At 44.5% G+C, this 18997-nt stretch overlaps 1 protein-coding gene across 5 annotated transcripts; it reads right to left on the bottom strand.

The window, feature by feature from the left end:
• Positions 1–472: 472 nt before the first annotated feature.
• Positions 473–11768, bottom strand: SPTSSB (serine palmitoyltransferase small subunit B). Of its 5 annotated transcripts, none has more exons than XM_054074983.1 (3): positions 11360–11404; positions 10187–10295; positions 473–1998 (listed from the first exon to the last, which is right to left on the bottom strand). In XM_054074983.1, exon 3 carries the CDS (start codon positions 1965–1967, stop codon positions 1725–1727), a length of 243 nt encoding a protein of 80 aa, XP_053930958.1. In that variant the 5' UTR covers positions 1968–1998; positions 10187–10295; positions 11360–11404; the 3' UTR covers positions 473–1724. The 5 variants fall into 5 exon arrangements, with proteins under 5 accessions (XP_053930958.1, XP_053930956.1, XP_053930957.1 ...); XM_054074981.1 differs by lacking the exon at positions 11360–11404 and adding an exon at positions 11104–11121; XM_054074982.1 differs by lacking the exons at positions 10187–10295; positions 11360–11404 and adding an exon at positions 11558–11768.
• Between the last annotated feature and the right edge of the window lie 7229 nt (positions 11769–18997).

The following is an 18997-nucleotide window of genomic DNA, read 5'->3' as shown; positions in this document are numbered from 1 at the left end:
GTGATTAAACTGATATGACAGCCAAGCCTTTGGCTCCAGTTTAATCCTAAACTACTCAGTTGTCATGCCACCAGCACACACAGGTATTTGTTGCCTTAATTTGAAGCACATCAGTGACAGTCCGCAAGAGAATACAGGCACATCCATCATCTGCTTGTATTGGCAATATGAACGTGTGGCTCCCGTGTCAGTGAGAACCTGGACACAAGTAGCAACTGTGAGAGGATGAACATGGCTCCTTACGAGAAGGAAACCTCTGTATCTCCAAGAGTTGCCTTCAGGTCTTGGGCTGGAGCACTAATGAGGATGAACATAGCAGTCCACACACATGGATCCATTTAAGGGGCTCTGAAACCTTGCCCCAAAACATTGACAACAAAACAGTCTTTCATGGTGTCAGCCTGACCCTCACACATCCAGAGTATTTATGAACAAAGAGAAAATAAAGGAAGAGCGGAATCATACACTGAAATGTTGTTTCTGAAGAATAAAATTTATTATTACCTGAAAAAACTGCATACACATGTTCAGATATGTGCAACCTTCAACACATGTCTCGGGTTCCAAACACACTTTGTTCTTTTAAGCATGCAGGACCCCACTGCAGCTTAATAAAGAAGTTAAGAGTGTTATTTTAATCCTATAAGAGTGCAGACATCATTTGAAAGCTATTTACATTTTGCACCTCTCACTTCTAATAACAGTAGCATCAGCTGTTGGAGACATGCATTGTATAGCTATAACTTATGATTTGCAATTAACATTTGATTTGGTGTAGAGGGAAAACCCAACAAACTTTCCATTGTTCAAGAATCTTCTCCTCTCCCCCGCCCCCCATCAATTATAATAAATCTCATTTCTTCTTTATAAAGGAGATCTCTGTGAACATTCAGAGTTCCCTGTGGTTATTAAAACATTACTTCCACTTTGTTTTCTGAGCCATCTTCCTTAGGAGCAAACGGACATTGCTTGCCTTGGTGAATGGAAGCAGAAAGAAAAGATGTCATGGTTTTTATCAAAGGCAGCAGGAGTGCACTGAAACAGCCAGTTCTGTTTCTTTCTGTCATTTTCAGTAAATGGCAAGATTTCCTATAATACCTTTTTTTTTAACTGTCTTAGACCATCTGAACTCAGATGCAGCAACTTAGATGCAAAAAGTTGGATTCAAGTTCATACTCCTATTACTTTATCTTATAATTTCATTTCCCATTCATTAAAAATGAGAAGTCAATAAACAGCCAGATATTAATACTGAAATCATGCTGTATTACACTCATCTCCTTATATTCTCTAACCCGGGTCAAAGAAGGCGTGGTATATTTTGCCACTGCACTCTGTTAGCAGAACCTCTTTGTGTATAATAGGCATAGTACCCCTCCTCAGAGCTATCATAAACCGCTTTTGCTATTTCATATGTCCCAGTGTGATTAATTTAGGATGCTGAAAGTGGGAGTTGGTTGAATATTAGGTAAATGTGGCACTCCAGGTGATGTGTTTCATTATCACACAGCAAAAGGTGGCTTGTATTTCATCTAACAGGGACTGTGCGGCCAAAAGTCACTGCGTTACTCTGTTTTTCAACCATGGTAATTAAACAAGCTGTGTTTTGTATGAGGAAACGGTATTTTTATAACTGCAAAACTGCTTCAGAATAAATACATAAAATTGAAGAAGACATCGCACGTTGCAAGTTGCATGAGCTGCTTATTACTACTCAGGCAAGTTCAGTTCACGATGGAAATTGTGCTTTCGGGCTTTCCTCCAAATATCTGGGAGAAGAACTCAAAAGCCAGGCGGACATGGATGGGGACAAAGACATAAGCTGTGTAAACCACCATAGCGAAAACAGTCACGATGATGGTGTGGAACATGGACCGCTCCCAGGGCTCCAGCACATAGCTGCAGGTGACCAGGAGGTACTGATAGTATAGCCAAGAGATATAGTCCTTCACACGCTTAATATCCATCTTCAGCGTTCAGTGATTTTCAGAAGACGACCTGTAACAACAGAGAAATCTGGATTACAGCTGTGGTGGAAAGAAAGACCTGGAACTAAAAACTGATGCGCTGACCATCATTTCAATGACACCACATTGTAACTATTACATAAAATAAAGTTCAAACAGAAATAACACATTGGTGCCATCACCAGCCTCTGCTACCCTGGAGGAGTGGAGAACAATCTTTATCTCTAGCAACTGCTGCTTGCAGTTATTGAAGCTGTATCAGTTGGACACCGTCAATTCCTACATTCCGAGTGTGTTGTGCTATTCATTCTGCAGTAGGAATTAAAACCACATTAGCTTACAAAGGCACAGAGTTCATGTGGAAGTCAGGGAGATATGCATTTGTAAGAGAAGGCTTTGGGCCAGCTTCTGTAAATATAGATGGCAGACTTGTGTGCTCTGGAATAAGGGTGAGATTAAAGGAACTGGTCTGTAAAAAATCCTGCTTACATCTGATAATAATTTTTATTACTCTGCAATTGTTGGGAATAAAGAAAAGACAAGCTATGAAAGGGAGGGGGAAAAGTAATCTTGAATACAATAAGAAGTTTTTCCAGCTCATTCCAAAGAAATAAGATAAATTACAGATTAAAAGAGTATTTAATGGAAGTTACTAGTCTAGGGAAGATTTTCCTCTCAGGTAATAAGTTCCTGCATTGTTCCCATCTCCACACAGAAAGAAGAATGCATGAGCAAGTATTAACAAGGAAATGGGTATTGATTTCTACTGCTGTTTGTTAAAATGCTTTCTCAGTATTTTAAATAATCATTAAATTCAGGCTAAAAACATCTACTTAGAGAGAATAGGAAGTGAGAATGATAAGCAACTGTACAAGGCTTCACAGAGGGACTCTTTTATTTTGGGGGTTGAGTTTAAGGACACATACGCTGACCAGGTCAGCTCACAGTGAAAGGGAATACAGCAGATATTAATCCTGCTGGAAAACCTTCCGATGCATCTTTTTGCTTGACACGTCTGTTGCCTAAAATGCCAGAATCAGAGATTGTGCACATGTCACATCCCTCCGGGCCTGTGTTTGTAGCAATTTGCAGGTAACTGAAATTTTGTGTCTCTCTAGTACAGGCAGATTTGCAGCCTGTGATTACAATAATGACAAGCTGGTGGTATAAACCAGATATATCACAATATTCAGTAGTTTACTGCCTCTAAAGGCTGTGGAGTATATCTGGTGGTATGTGGGTATTTATCAAAGGGAAGACAAATTACTAATAAAAAAGATCCCTGGTTTGTTTCATAACCGCTTTACTTTGGTTACTGATGTGTGTAAAATTTTTGTCCAGTGGCCGCACTAAGTGTGCACACACCTTGACGGATCGTATTTCTCTGGCTTTCTTCCTTTAGGTCACCACTACTGCCAGTTGTTAATGTTCAACATTCCTGTATTATATCGCAAGCAGAGCATCCTGACAGACATGCCACCATCTGGAGACGCTGTAGGGGAGATTTTTGCCATTTCTTCTTTGGGAAGGCAAGGACTGCAGGCTCAGCTTAAGTATGGCAGACGGTCTGGTTGAATTGGCACTCCAAGTGCCTGTCCAATGCTGTTGACTGTCTTTGTTCCCCCTCCTTTACCCACACGCTGGCTCTTCTCTCCGTGTTTTTCCTCCCATCCCTCAGCTTCCTGTCCAGACCTCCTTGCATCTGTTCCCCAGTTGCTCCTCAACTCTCAACACCCCCATGAACACAACCTCTTTGCTGGCAACAAACACAGTCAACTGTGCATACAAGAGGGGAAGGAAGCTTATTCGTGTCAGCAGATTTTTATGCCGAAAAATGTATGTACTTGCCCCAGAACCCATCCAGCCTTTACCTTCCACCAGCCCCTCTTCTTGTGTCCTCCAACAATCAGTACCTTCCCCAATACATCTTTTTTCCCCTCCTTTTCCCAAAGCAGTCTGCTTCTTTCATTTGCTTCTTCCCTTTATCTCCTAGACCAAGAGGCTGCCTACGATGCTTTTGGAGGGGCAGATTAGTTCCATTTTAAATCTAGCAATGATTATCTTTGCTGTGAACAGCTTTACTTCATAGAATCACAGAACATAAAGGTTGAAAAAGACCACGTCCTGATGTACCACGTCTACATTTTTTTAACAGCTCCAGAGATGGTGACTCCACCACTTCCCCGGGCAGCCTGTTCCAGTGCTTGATCACTCTTTCAGTAAAGAAATTTTTCCTAATAGCCAATCTAAATCTCCCCTGATGCAACTTGAGGGCATTTTTCTCTTGTCCTACCTGCAAGGGTGCAGGCTGGGGTGAAAGGCCACCACTGTTTTTTTGCCCTGGTATGAATGGAAGATGATTCAGATGATTTACTTCAAGGCAGAACTCGAGAGAGGCCTGAAAGGCTTGTAAATATTGCAAAGTCTGTAATAAAAATTGCACAGCTGGCAAGCTGTGACTCACTGGGAGCCAACTGTGTCTATTTATACCTGCTGCAAAACCAGCAGCATTTTTCAATGAAAAGGTTAAGCCCTTTCCTATATAATTGAAAGGAAAATGATAAGGGCCCTCTCATACTATCTAGGATTATGGTACTTACACTGGGGTTGTATTTATGCTGATTAAACTCATACCTTTCTTGGGTAAAGATCTGCTAAGTCTGACTGCCACATGAAGCAACTGCAAGGATGGAGTGCTTGCTGTGGGTGCTTAAGACTATGAGGTTATCAGAACAGTGTGGCAGTGGTTTTGAGGGGAAAGAGCAAAGGCTAATGGAGCTTTTTGCCCCAAACGGCACACACGCTTCCATATCTCAATGGGGAGCTGGTATAAGGGACAGCCAAAGACAGGAAAATTCCCCAGGTTGCTTATATTGATATTAGACCAGTGCACTATCACTTGCTGGACATTGCTGTTTTGGAGAGATGCATGAATAAAATATGGAGTAATTAAAATAAGGAGCAGACCTTTTGATTTATATCAAAGACCTTGCTAAATTTTCTCAAGCCTGGGGATTGCATTTCCATTCAGTTTGGTCACTGAGTCCTAGCAGCCAGCCTGTGTTTCTTCGGTTTGTCCCACTCACGGCACAGGGGCACAACCCCAACCCCAGGCACTCAGAAGCTCCTGTAATGGGATTCCTTGGACTACCAGCATGAATACCAGCCAGCTCAATGCAGAGACCGCATGGTCTCAAATGAGCGATTGAGGTGGAGATAAGTAAAAGACAGTCAAATTACAGTCTCTAGCCTCACCACTAACTCACTTCCATTGCATTTAAGCTACCTAGAGACTTTCTCCGTTGGCAGGACTGTTTTGGAAATGCAGCAAAGATGAGGGGCTTCTTGGGATAATGTAATTCTAGATTCATTATTTATAAATGGAAAACATAGGAGGGAAGGAAGCCATCTCAAACTAGCTCAGCCACTCGATCAATGAGCTACAAGAACCCACTGTGCTACTGTGACACAGATACCTTTTCCAAAGGTATCCCATTCGCATTAATTTGGGGCTGGTTTTAAGCATAAGCGATAGCCCAAAGCCGCAGGCTTCCAGCTATCTCAGGCAGCCTTAGGACCGAAGTTTTCTTGTACCAATAATCAAAGGGAAAGGCAGATCACTAGACAAACAGAACTTCCAAGGCTAAAAATTCTGTACTTTAAACAGGACTTGTCCTAGAGAAGCTTCCACTTACATTTTTAACCATTACTGGGTTTTATTCCATTAATGCTGCAATCAGCTGGTGTTCTGAGTTGCAAGGGTCCTGCATTATTAGCTCATCAATTCCCAATATTCCAGAACATGAGATAATTTGCTGTTAAGCAATTTTAACTTAGTGCTCATTTGTCTACAAATTCGAATTGAAGTACTCAGTTGCATTGTGGAAATGCCTTCCTGTTTAGAGGCCATGGGACTCTTACAAGCAGCTATGAATAAAATGAATAGAATTCAGTTTCTAAAGCTATTAAGCAATATTCAAATTATTTTCAGCAGTTTCCCCTCCAAGCAAAAAAAAAAAAAGCAAGAAGAGAAACCTGTAAAGCAGCTTTTATTAAGTGGCAACCTGATTTCCTTGCTTGTTGACACATGTATCTGATTAGGGCAGCTGAAAAGATAGCTCAGCATCCAAAAAAAAAAGGATCCCATATTTCATTTAAGAGCATGCCTAATTGTAAGAAAATAAAATTGTGTTAATAACCAGAGCTTGCAGTATTAGAGCTAGCGTTTGGAGTTATAATCTGAAGGTGTGAACATTAGGTACTTTGCTATATAACTTCTGCTTTGAGTGATGGGGTCTTGGGGACTTTGGTCACGTGAGCAGTCTGCAACTGTGACTGATGGCTGGACAGCACTGGCAAAAGGCACCCGCTGGGAAATTCCTGTGGAAAAAAAAACATTCTTGCAGGGGAACTCGGACAGAGTGGTTTTCTACAAAATGCTTGAAAAAACATCTTAACCCCCAAGCAGGAGAGTATGGTTGACTCACAGGGAAAAAGAGTTTCCAACATATATTCTGGTCTAGATAATTAGTGGGGGAAAACAAACCCTGGAGCTGGGATAGCCCCATAATCATTAAAGGGAATCTCTGATGCTTTTAATGTAAAATAGGGCCAAGTGTTACAAGCAAGGTAGGAAGGAAAAAACCAAGCAAAGAAGCAATCCATCCCTAAAATGCAAGTATTTAATTGGCTGAAAATTGATTATTTGCTAAATAATGGCTGTGACAGTACAGAAGTTTGGTCTCATAGCATCCTAAGGTACTGCACTCACGCTGAAGCTCAAGTAAAATCCTGCCACAGGCCCTTCCAGGCTTTTATTTGGTCTCATGTGCAGGACAGCCATAATATGTAGATTCCAAGTGGTACATGTGACAAGACAAAGTGCAATTATGATTTTAAAGTTGTCTAATATGTGAATAATTTCAGCTGTTAGAAGAGGAAAGTATAGACATGCTCTTTATGTATTGAAATACATATCCTTTCTGCAAGTTATTTATCTGTAATTGTTCTTACTTACTTGTAATTTGACTGTGTTAGATTGGTTTGTTCTGCTCTTACTCAGACAGAATATCCAGATAAGGCACAGCCTTGTCCCTCTTAATGCTAACATAACTCTGGGATGAACCCATTGATTTTATGTAGACTGACATTTCTGTAAGTGCGAATAGAATGACAAAGAGATTCACATTCCCAGTCCATCATGCATGTGCTTTAATATGTTTTATTCAGTAAGCACCAGGCACAGAGCATAAGGAATGTAATGCAGGTCTTGTGGACCAGTAATGAGGAAAAAATTTAGATGAGGCAGCAGTTAAAATTGTGCAGAGAATCCAAATGACAGCATTTCCCAGGGACACAGTCTCAGTCTGTTCCTGCATTGCATCTGTGCTGCTTAGATTCCCCAAACACAGCATGGCCCATGGCCATATAGTATTGGCGCAGCCTAGAAAGCTGCCTATTACTTACTGACAGGCAGAACCCTCAGGTTACTGTAGTACTTACTCACGGACATTTAAACGTGCCCTATAGCTTGTTTTCACAGGGAGGTAATGGCAAAGAATGTGAATGAGGACAGCGGCAGTAATCCCAGCATAGCTCCCAGTATGGACAATTACGCGCCCTTAAAGATGCTTTTACATATACCTTGTGAATAAATAACTCTACTCCTCTAATTCGGGAGTACAAATGCATGGCAGCAGTGAGACCATCTCTGGTTTCTCTTCCTCAGCATTCATCTCCCTGAATCAGCACCTCATCGCCTGCTTGGCCATACGCTGCTGCCAGCTACTGTGCTGCCAGGAACTGTGAGCTCTTCTTACGTATGCATTCTTGCCACCATCCATGCAGCACCAGAATGAAGTTAAGAGCTGGTAAAATTTTATTGCTGTACATGACTTAGACATTATGCATGTGGGTAAACATGCTTTGACGGTGCCTATGGGTTTCTTTCAGGGGAAAAAAATAAAAATCTTCCTGGAGTGGAAAAATACTTCAGGAGTGGAAACAGTACGGCAGAAAAAGGAATGACATTTTCAGGCACGTTTTTGCTTTACTGTGCTTAGAGGAAGAAACTCCAGCATGTTCCAATTCTGTGAACGCTCCTTCCTGTTGACCACAGTGGTAGCATGTCTATGCTATTTTATTTTGTTTACGGAAAGAAAATGGAGACAGTTGCATAATGCACACAAGATCTAGAATTCTAACAAACACCTTTCGCTGCTGATAAAAAAAAAACTTCCTTCACCTCTGAATAGCTTCATCAAGTGGCACTATACGAGTGGCAATGCCACAGCAGCGCAAAATCCAACCCAGACTTCCTCGTCTCCAACTCTGAACATAAACTTAGTTGTCACGTGCGTACTCTTTCTGGAGCCCTTCAATAATACCATAGTCCCAAGCATCAGCCTGGTGCTATAGTTTAGCTGTATGTAACTGAAGCACACGGGTTCATGCCAGACCCTCTCCACCTCCACTGCGGCACGATTTCTGAAATACTATTTGCTCTTTCCGACAGGTTAAGTACCCAGATCGAGCGCATCGTGATGGCTTACAACAATGCAAAAAGTAATTTTAAATGTAATGTATAAACTGATGACCCTCAGGAAAGGAGAGGATGATGTGCAGCACCCTCGGGGATCTCATTTAGAGAAAGGCTCCCAGGCATTCAAGTAACAGCACAGCAACTGAAAGCTGTTAATGTTTAGACTGATTTCACACTTTAACTACTCCCCGAAAACTGTAGGTTGCTCCGAGCAAAACCAATTTTTTTTAGTTATCAGCTCCTCCTAACTTTGAAGCCTGGCTGATTTATTGGCACACTGCCTCTTCTCTGCACTCCAGCATGGAGGAAAGAGAAGATGCAGCTTCTCTATAACAAAAAAAAATTCTTGGAGCAGCTCTGTCCCATTTTCTTCCAAGGCCAAATTAATTTTTCAAAGAATTTTCTGTTCTTCCTGCCTCTGAAGTTTCCTCAGTCATTTTCTTACATAACTTCTAATTGTGCTTCTCACAATTTATGTACAAACCTCTTCCTTTTCAGCACTCTCTGCGCTGAGCATGTTCAGGGCTGTAAGTCCTTCCCCTGTGACAGGACTTGCCCATTGGAGCAGAACTGGCCTTTGGTGATGAGCTCTGCCGGAGAAGGCGGGTGAACTGGCAAGCTGATATCACAGGGGAGGCCTTTCAGTGCAAGCATAGCTTATTAACATGGTTTTGAGCAGAGCTTATTGCCAAAAAAGACCTCCAATGGGTTCACTAGAGACCAGCATCAGGTTTAAACTACAAATACTTAAAAACAGAGAGTTCCTGAAGAACTGTTCCAGGAGGTATCTTAGAGGGGTTTTGGCTTTGCTCTTGGTGACAAGCCTCAATTTCTGCGAGACTTTTCAGATTTGAGACATGGACCACATCCCTCAAAGGGACTTAGAAGTTCAGAAGGTTGTGTAAACATATCACTCTATAAACAAAATAGCTAAGATGTCTGGGCTCTACAAAAAGATTTACTTTTAAATGTAGCTGTTACTGTAGTCAGACTGCACTGGTTTGCTCTGAGTCATTCCTGAAGCAGCTGAAAATAATACCTGGTCTTAGTTTATGTGTAATAGGAGAAGGTGGATACTGTCATAGTTATGACAGGTATTAGTGGGAAATGGGTACTGAACTCTTGTGCAAGCGCATCTCCTTTAAGATCTAATGAAAGGAAGAAGTGTTGCACCATGCCAGCTACCAGTCTAAAAGGGGAAGAGAAAAATTGAGATACTTGTGACAGGTAAGTAAAAAAAAGGAGATTCCCATTTTTCACAGAACCCAATTTAACATTTTATGCAGTAAGGAACAACTTCCTTCATGGGCTGCTTCATCCCTATGAGCAGTTGTGAACACAGAGAACTATTGATAGTACAAAATACCCTTCACGTGTGTGTGGGAGAAAGACATCCCTAAATTTTGTAGGGGAGGACATGAGAAATACTCATGTCGGGTTGCAGGGCAAGTTGAAAAGGTCCTTCAAAGTTGCAGCGCACTATGGTAAAGACTTTCCCTGAAAAGGAGGAAAAGCGGTCTGGGTTATGCTGTGTTTAACTAGAGCAGATGGCACGGGTGAAGAGAAAGGAGGAGTTTTCCTGAGTGACCTCCTGACATCTTACTTCAAGTGCTTTGCACATGCCAATATATATAGGCACACGAGGCAGTGGGAGCTGGGGGAGAACAGAAGCACGCACCTGCTCAGCAGGGCTCCTCTCCTCTTAGGGTGCTGGTTTGCGGAATACTCAGCTGTATGCCAGGAACGTCACAAGGCTTGAGGTATGCGGCAAGGCTTGAGGCACGCAACTATTTCACAAGTTAAAAGCTCGGTAAAAACAGGATCAGCAGAATGTACTGCAAAGCAATGGATCCTATCCAGCTAACTGGAACCCCCGAGTCTTGGTGCCATCACATGTCCAGACACTTTTTGGGCACAGGGGGGTGATGGAGCAAGTATTCCCGTGATACTGAGCTGCGCTCCTGGCATCCTTTCACCATATACCCCATTGCTTCTGGATGAATAACAAACGCTCTGCGTACAGTTCCCCTGCATTTCTCTGCCAAAACGGCACCATCTACAAATCACTCCAAGGACTTGCAGAAGTGGTCTCAAAGACAGTTATTTGTGCCATACTGATGGTAACCACAAGCAAAAGTTAAACAAGCATCTCAATTCCTAAAGCATTTTAAAATACCCACTCAAAAAAGTACCATGTCCTGATTAAGTGGAGTAGTAGCATTTATTACAAGGATTCTCATCCCATCTCTGCTTATACAACAGGGAGGTACTCTGCACCTGCTTCACCCTGAAGGATTCCTGCAAGCAACCAGCAACTCTAAGAACACCAAAGAGCAGAAATCAATGAGTATTGCCACTAAAACAATATAAGTATCATCTTTTCCCCCCTTCCACCGCTCCCTACCTATTTCAACCTCTTGACTTCTGGCTCTTTGACTTGTTTTCAGTGAATCTCGGCTAACACAAACCACCTTCCTGACAGCTGTGTCAGCAACAAAACCTGGAGGTCTCTGACTGCAGGTCTCCAGCCACAGGTCCCGAGAGACCTTGCTCAAGGCTGTAGGTCCTCCTGCAATGCCACCAGCCCACATCTACCTTGAGGAAGACATGCAGAGCAAATCCTGGAGGCTTCACTGCTGACGCTCCTGCTTAAAAGGCCTTTGCTCCAGCGCTCCTTCCCGAGCTGCTTGGGAACCACCGATGGCAGCGGCTTGGCCAAGGCCACCGGCCCCTGGATTTGGGGAAGCCCTGGGATGGTATCTGCTCCTCCGCGATGCCCTTGGGCGAGAGGAGCCGAGGCTGCACGCTGCCCCCCCCGGGATGGCAAAGCCGAGCCCTGTACCACCCTCACCTCCGCGGGATGCTGCGCGGGATGCGATGGGATGATGATGGATGGGATGCTGCGCTGCGCGGGATGGGACGCTGCGCTGCGCGGGATGGAATGCTGCGCGGGATGAGATGCTGCGCTGCGCGGGATGCTCCACGCACCGCCGCTTCCCGGGTTAAACTCCCTCCCGCCCTTCCCCATCTCCCGCACTTAAATACCCACCGGCCGCCGCTGTCCCTCGGCGCCCCGGGGCCGCTCCCCGCCGCTCCGCCCCGCCCCGCCCCGCTGCCGCAGCCCCTGCTCGCAGCGTGCGAGGAGGCGGGGGACGGAGCCGGGCTCGGGGGAAACCCCTGGGACCCACCGGGGTTTGTCTCCTCCGGGACGCGGAGCTGCGGTGTTGAGCGTTTTGGTTTTTTTTTCCTGCGGTGCTGCGTCTATAGGCGGCATCTGCTTTAACGCACTTGCGTAATGCGGTTCGTCCCCTGCGCCGCTGGGAGCGGGGGCAGCGGCTGCAGCGGCCCTCCCGGCACACCTGCGGCCCGAACGCCTTCTGGTCGCTGCGATTGCTTTGCATTATACGCGTGTGTTGCAATGGATAAGCTTCTAATATGGTTTATAATGTAGCTGAGAGAGGCTGAGCGTGCGAAGGTGGCTCTGTGCTGCTGGGAGCAGCGGCAGCGGCTGCACAGCCCTCCCTGCGCACCTGGGGCCAAACTGCCTTCGGGTTACTGCTCATATGTTACATTATATGTATATGTTGCAATATACAAGCTCATAATATAGTTTATAATGAAGATGGGGGACGCTGGGTGCGAGAAGGGGCGTCCAGCGGTGCCTGGGAGCTCCTTAGCTGGAAGGAGATGAGTGGGAAGGACCTGAGTGTTGCACGGCTGGGAGAAACCACCGTTACGGGTTTGTGGAGAAGGAAATGATGATAAGGTATCAGATGAGGTGCTCCCAGAAAAGAGAGATTGTGTGTTGGACAAGTACTTACAAGACTGTCTTAACTCCTGTGAAACAGGATGCTGTTCACAGAATCACAGAGAATCACAGAATCACCAGGTTGGAAAGGACCTACTGGATCATCGAGTCCAACCATTCCTAACACTCCCTAAACCATGTCCCTAAGCACTTCATCCACCCTTTCCTTAAACACCTCCATGTGACTTAGGTTTCCTTAGTTTGTTCTGCCCCTGCTTTAAAGAAGCGTGATTTAGTGCCTTGCTCGCAACCGAAGAGCTGCTTAAGAAGCTAACTTCGCAGTGTAAGTGATAAATAAAAGGAACAGAAACGCTTTGTTCACTGTGTGCACTTGGGCAGCAGGATGCCAGTTACAGTCTCATTCAATAAGCAAATCAATCACAGAGGTCTGATCTGGACAGGCTGATCCTATTCCTCAGCCTTCAAAACTGCACAACATTAATTAAATGATAAACACGTGGCATTAAGAAAGGTTGGGTTTTGTCTGGTGGTTTTTTTTCATTTCAGGTTATGATTTTTGCTGCCGGGCCATGGTTTCAGCTTTGGAGCCAGCGGAGTGGCACTGCTCAAGATGAAAGATCCCTGGATCACTCCTGGTGACCTCTCCAAAATGAGTTTTGCCAATTTTACACCCAAAACATCACACTGGTACTGTAGCAAAATGAACAGCTCATGGAGAATGAACAAATTCCTTGCTGGGTACTTGAGCAGGAGCCAGTCTTCCATTTGAATGGACTCATCAAATGAATTTTGAAGGGTGAGCTTACTCTGAGTGCAGCGGGACAGGCTCAGTGAAACATCTGTGCCTTTCACCGGAGCAGCAGGGCTCCATGCAAAGCCACGTGGGCTTGTGCACTCTGTTTGGATGTGCTGCCAGCCTAGAATTTCTGCAGTGCTGGGAACAGGTGCTTGTCTTGCTCCATCCTCATCTTGGACCATTCCCAAAGAGCTTGAGAGCTCATGGGCGTAGCGTGGTGTGTGTTCTCATCCCTGGCACGGAGGCACCTGGGGCCGTGCCTGCCCCTTTGGGTGCACGTCCCCTCTCCTCTTCTATGGTAGAGGGATGAGCTGGGCTGAGGGAATCATCAGCTGAATAATGTGTTTATTTTGCTGGTGACCTTCCGTGCCACAGAGGAGAGAGCAAATGGCCGGGGTCTGTATAGGGATGTGGCTGAAAAAGCAGCGCCCTGAGGGTTTGACCACAGCCTGTTTGGCTGTAGGCACTGAAGTCTGTCTGGCTTGTGGCTGCGTTCACACTGCAGAAGAAGCCACACGCACAAACACCCCAAAGGCAGCGGGTACCACAGTGAACCCAGGGGCTGGAGTCAGCCAGGGGATTGTTTTTGCACTTAACGAGTAGAGCTGCTTTTTACAACTAGGTAGGAATTGTGAGAAAAAGAGCTTATGTTGATAAATCACCTACTTTTCTGTACAACAAGCTGCCTCTTGCAGATATGCCTTTGAGGGTGAGCTGAAGTTTGCATGTTCTCTGCAGCTGGGCAGTGGTTTGTTCAGCTCGTCACTCTCACTGTCACCACAGCTCTGCCTGCAGAGATGGTCGTGGTTGTTCTCCCCAGTCTGTCTGTGCCTGAAGCTGCTGGATCAGCAGGGACCTCCCTGCAGAGAGGGGTGGTGGGTCCCAAGTCTACAGTGGGGTCACCTCAAGCACAGTGGGGCCACTGTGATACTGTTCTGGCACTGACTGGTGGTCTTCTGAACCACAGAGTGCCAAAAAAGAATGCAAACTGTTTCAAGGGCCAGAGGTAACTGCTGTTATTAAAGTTGTTCTTTTAATATTTGAACACATTTTAACGATGCTTTAAAAATGCTCTTTCCTCAATTAATATATTTAAAAGGCACTTACACAAACAAAGCTGCACAGGAGGCAAAGGGGCAGTCAAGATACAATGCTTCCATTGCCAGCTTGTACAGCAAGAACAGTGCCTCTTTCTTCTGTTGCTATTTTTATGGATGTTGACTGCAGAACTGATGCTTACTTAGCCTTTGATCTTAAAAAACACTTGTGCAGAGGCCTTGCCTTAACCTTACAAATACTCGTGCCCCTTTCTAGCTCGAAGCACAGCTCTCATTGGTCCTGGACTACCACAGGAGCCTGTATTGTGTCTCTGCGTGCAGCTTAGCTTGGTAGGACACCTGATGCCCGAGTGGACCAGTGCTTGAACTGGATTTGCCAGTGAGAGAGCAGCAGATGGATATCACACTGTTCTTGTAAAAATACTTAAAAAAATTCTTGGTTATCAGAGCACTTGCTCCACAGCTTTAGCTGTGTTGTTCGGGAATTTTTCAAAGGAGAGTTATAAATAACTTTCTCACTGTCTCATTATCACCCTGATGATCTCTTACTGTCTTGATTCACTCAGTCCCACTGATGGTTCCATTAGGTGCGCTCGCCAGTTTCTGTAAGATGAAGATTCAGTGTGCATCTGAATGTTTCACACTTCTCTTTTGATGCACAAAATGAGAAGGATTTGCCTTACAATGAATTCCAGATTTTTTGGTAATGAAGTGTTTTTTGCCTTACGACAAGAGGGGGCTGCAATCATCACACCATCCCCCCCAAAACCCCTGCTTGTGTTTCAAGGCTGGAGTGTCCAGAGAGAGGAACCTCACCAAAGAGGAGGGTCGGAACTGCCTCCTGATTGAATTCAGGATTAAAAACTCTTGTGTGCAAAGTAGGACAGGATTTAATCAAAAGGAGGTTGTGATTTGATTTATTGTGTGTTGCTGCTGAGAGAGAAGGCTCTTTCCCTCCACCCATAGTTCGTCCCTGAGATGACGACTCCTGTTGAGTCTCCTCCACTGGCTGAATCCTGTGGGCTTGCACCTTGGAAGAAATGAGACGAAAAGCAATGAAGCAGGAAAATGAAAATGATCAAAAAAAAAAAAAAAGGAAATTAAAAGTTAACTTTTTTACTAGACTGGGTTTGAAAGGGAAAGACCTTGTGTTGAATTAATAAATCCTAAAAAGCCAGCAACTTGTGGAGAGCCAAGAGACAGGGCCATGCTGTGAAGTGGGTGGGTTTGCTCACCCAGGCTGAGATGTGCATCACTCCTGCCCTCATCCCTCCTATTTACCAGCACAGCCTGTCCTGCAGAATCGCCCTAGGGCCGTGAAGGCCCTGAGCAAAGAAGCCAAAACCCTTCCCAATGCCTTAAAAATAGACCTATACAATAAAAGGTGAGTAATGCCAATAAGCCAAGCCTAGCCATCACTTCCCATGGGGCTGTCATTCCCTTCTTCCAAACCTGCTTGAACCTCAGCCTTCTCCTAAGAGTCTTGTGCGTGTCATCATAAAAGTCATGACAAAGTTGTTACATGTTTAAAGTCTATAAAAGTAAGGCATTTTGTTTCCTTGTCTCCCCAGGGGCTGGTGCTCTGGAAGATCTGCTCCCTTGTTTTACCGCAGAGAGTTTGTGTTAATTATTATTACTGGGGATTTGGGTGTAGGATTTCACTCCTGCAGGAAGTGTCCAGAAGATTATCCCTTTGGGACAGGAATAAAATCACTTACCTGCCATAAAGGCTAACATAACATTTATAAAGTCAAAACTGTAGTCTTTGAATTTTTAATGAGTCTCTAGGCAATTTTCTCTCCCGCTTGGGTCAATGGATGGCTGGATTGTGCGCCAGGGCAGGCTTTGCTCTCCAAGTCCATTTCTACCCTATTTCCTTTTGCTCTCTCCTTGCAGCTTGCCTTTGCCCACAGGACTTGTATTCAAGACATGGATGTTGAATTTGGGCAGGAGCTTAGGCGATTTCTGTAGCAGTTGCTTTCTTGCCAGGGAGCACTGTTCTGGCCCGACGCTGCTGCTGTGCGTTGCTGCTTGTTCTCGTTTGAGCTAAAGCAGAACTGATTTTCTAACTTTTCAGCTAAGCCTCTCCCAAGTAACTTTATTATCTGAAACCTAACCAGATGTTTTCAGTGTCTGTCTCTCAAAGTGATAACACTTAAAATTTACGATTATCACCAAAGTAATGGGGCATCAGTATGCAGAAAGACCGTTGCTTACATCTATCCCTATGGAGAGGAAGGCCATCCCCAAGTTGGTTGAGTGCTGTAAGTGAAAGGGGTGAAAAAAGGGTCACACCTGCAGGGAGGAGTGGACAGGAGAGTGACCCCAAACTGACCAACAGTGTATTCCATGCCATATACATCATACTCAGTGTAAAACTGAGGGATCATGAGAGTGATGCTCTCTTCTTTGATGACCAGCATCCAGTAATAATCCTGTCTGTCTTTTTGCCCCTGATCTTGGATCCGTGCATTCCTGAATCCAGCTCCTGAATCCAGCTCCCATCTGCCACTGAGTCAAGTTTGAGACTTTTCCCCCATGTCTGCTTTAGTTTTAGTTTCTAATCCACAAATTTTTCTCTCATTTCCCTTTTCCCCTTTCCCTGAGGGTGGGTGGAGGGGATTGGTACCCAAACTACTTGCATTTGGCTGCCGTTCAAGACAGGTGAGGGGTGAAATGATATTGCTGCATTGCTGCTGCCTGCGGGCAGAGTTTCTGCAGTGCCCGTGCCCCTTGCTTTGCTGCTTATTTTACTCACACGTGCAGACTTCATCCGTCCCGGAAGGTAAACCTCTGAGCTGTGAGGCTGCTTGTTAAGCGTTAAGGTGACTCTTTGAGGGCACAAAGGGAGGAATGTTCTAAAAATAAAGACCTTAATTTGTTAGCTGTCTGCACTTGTGTCATAGTCAAATGTGTGCACTGGGTATTTGCAAGCTTTGAATGTCAAATATTTACTAAGTCATGTCAAAGTGCAACCGTGATGCTTTTATTAACTGCACTACGTGGAGTCTTCTGCAGGTGGCAGGTCTTCTGTCTCACAGGCAAAGTCTAAGATTTCACTTTCTTTCATGTAGCCTTATTTTGAGTATGTATATTTTAACTTTAAGTGCAAGAGGAAGATAACTTCTGGGTCCTCTGCGGGCCTGGTTCCCTGAGCAGACCTGAGAATGTTCCTGCGGACCTAACAAAACAACAGGCCTGAACTCCTTTCTTATTGCGACAGTGAGATAGATGGATATATTTTTTCAGTTCTTGTCTAGCTAGGCAGGCTGTCTTGATAATGGAAGGAAACTTCCGGAATAAACATAAGGCTTGGTTGATCTGAGTTTGCAGAATATTCCTGTAAAACAACCCTAGGCTGGGATGCTGGGCGGAGGTGATGCTCTGGCTAAACCTTTGATTACTGTCCTAATTTGGTGTTACTCGTCTCTTGTGGTCCAGACCAATCTCCTGACAGAACTGCTGTTAAAGCCAACCTGACAAATTGGAGAACGACCTTTTATCTAATTCTATGGCAGACTGGATAAAGCAATCACCGCTGTGGGGGGTGTGTGTAACAATGATTTGTGAGTGATTATCTGTCCACTTGCTTCGACTGAACACATTGGTCTACAGCTTCTATTTCGGGAATTAGTGTTAGTACAAAGATGCCTGTAAGGCAGAAACAGCTGCCCGGGACACCAGGCAGATGCTGGCTGGTGGGGCAGCGGTGGCAGCAGTGTTTGGGTCTGGTCCTGCCTCGTGGTGCAATTTCTTTTGGAATTTTGTGCTAGGTAAGATCCATGATCTGATGTGAGAAATTATGTTGCATGGGAAACTGCTTATACATAGCATGCAGTGAAGTTATGGTAATTTATAAGCAGCCTATCACTTTTCCTCACAAATAACAATATTAACTGGTGTTCTGGATAAATTCCACTTGGGATAACTCTGCCTGTACCCTACCTAGAGGAGGGATTGGATGGCATTCTGAGATCAGGTACAATAAGTAATTAGAAGGTAAAGAATCAATCAACTTCGAGTACGAGGGCTGGGGAGGATCTGTAGTCCTGTGTGAGTCAGATCTTCACATCACTCCCTGCTTTTGATGTGTCTCTGACAATGTTAAATTGCTACAGCCAGTTCAATGGTCTGTGTAAGCAAGTGTGTGATGCCTTATTATAATTGTAATCTTGTTAATGACCTATAGAAGATATGAATGTGTCCATACTCACATCCTCACTCAGCTATCAGGTGTGAATGTTTGTGCTTATGGATTAAAAATACCTCTTTCTCTAGGTTTTATGGGAAAACTTGCTACAAAGTTTGTTCATTTACATAACCAGAGACAAAACAGGAGGAGGGGAGTGAATGTGAATAAAATTGGTATTGTTTTTGGATGAATATACACAAGTACATCTAGTTATTGCAGAATTATTTCCTTCTTCTTAGCAGAGTGGCTCATCTACAAGATCTTGGTTTCTGATAGGTAAAGCTGTTGTAGGTTTCAATCAGGGATGGTCATACCTCCAAGACACAAGCCTTTCCGCTCCCCATTTTTTCTGAGTGGCTTGCACTATTACCTAACTTCACCCAGTGGGTAGGCAGCAACCCATGGCTGTGGTAGCGAATGCTTTGTTTGCTCCTAGAACTGCTTCCTAAACGTTTTAGAGAAAAATGAAGTTGCTTCAGGAGCTTAAAGTTTCCCTCTCCAGCTGTGTTTTTTTTTGGTGGTCTGGAAGGAATCACCCACTGAAGGGCAGTGCCAGCCAGTTTTGCAGCTGCTCTGGGTTGTGCACAGTTGCTGGAGAAGGCTTTCACCTTCAGCTTAAAAACATGCAATTTCATCCACTATCTGTTCCATCTCCTTGTGCTCTTTCACAATGC

This window comes from Cuculus canorus, chromosome 9 (assembly GCF_017976375.1).
Source record: "Cuculus canorus isolate bCucCan1 chromosome 9, bCucCan1.pri, whole genome shotgun sequence".
Taxonomy (NCBI): Eukaryota; Metazoa; Chordata; class Aves; order Cuculiformes; family Cuculidae; genus Cuculus; species Cuculus canorus.
Note: the sequence above shows the minus strand (reverse complement) of the source record. Positions and strands in the feature narration are given on the sequence as shown.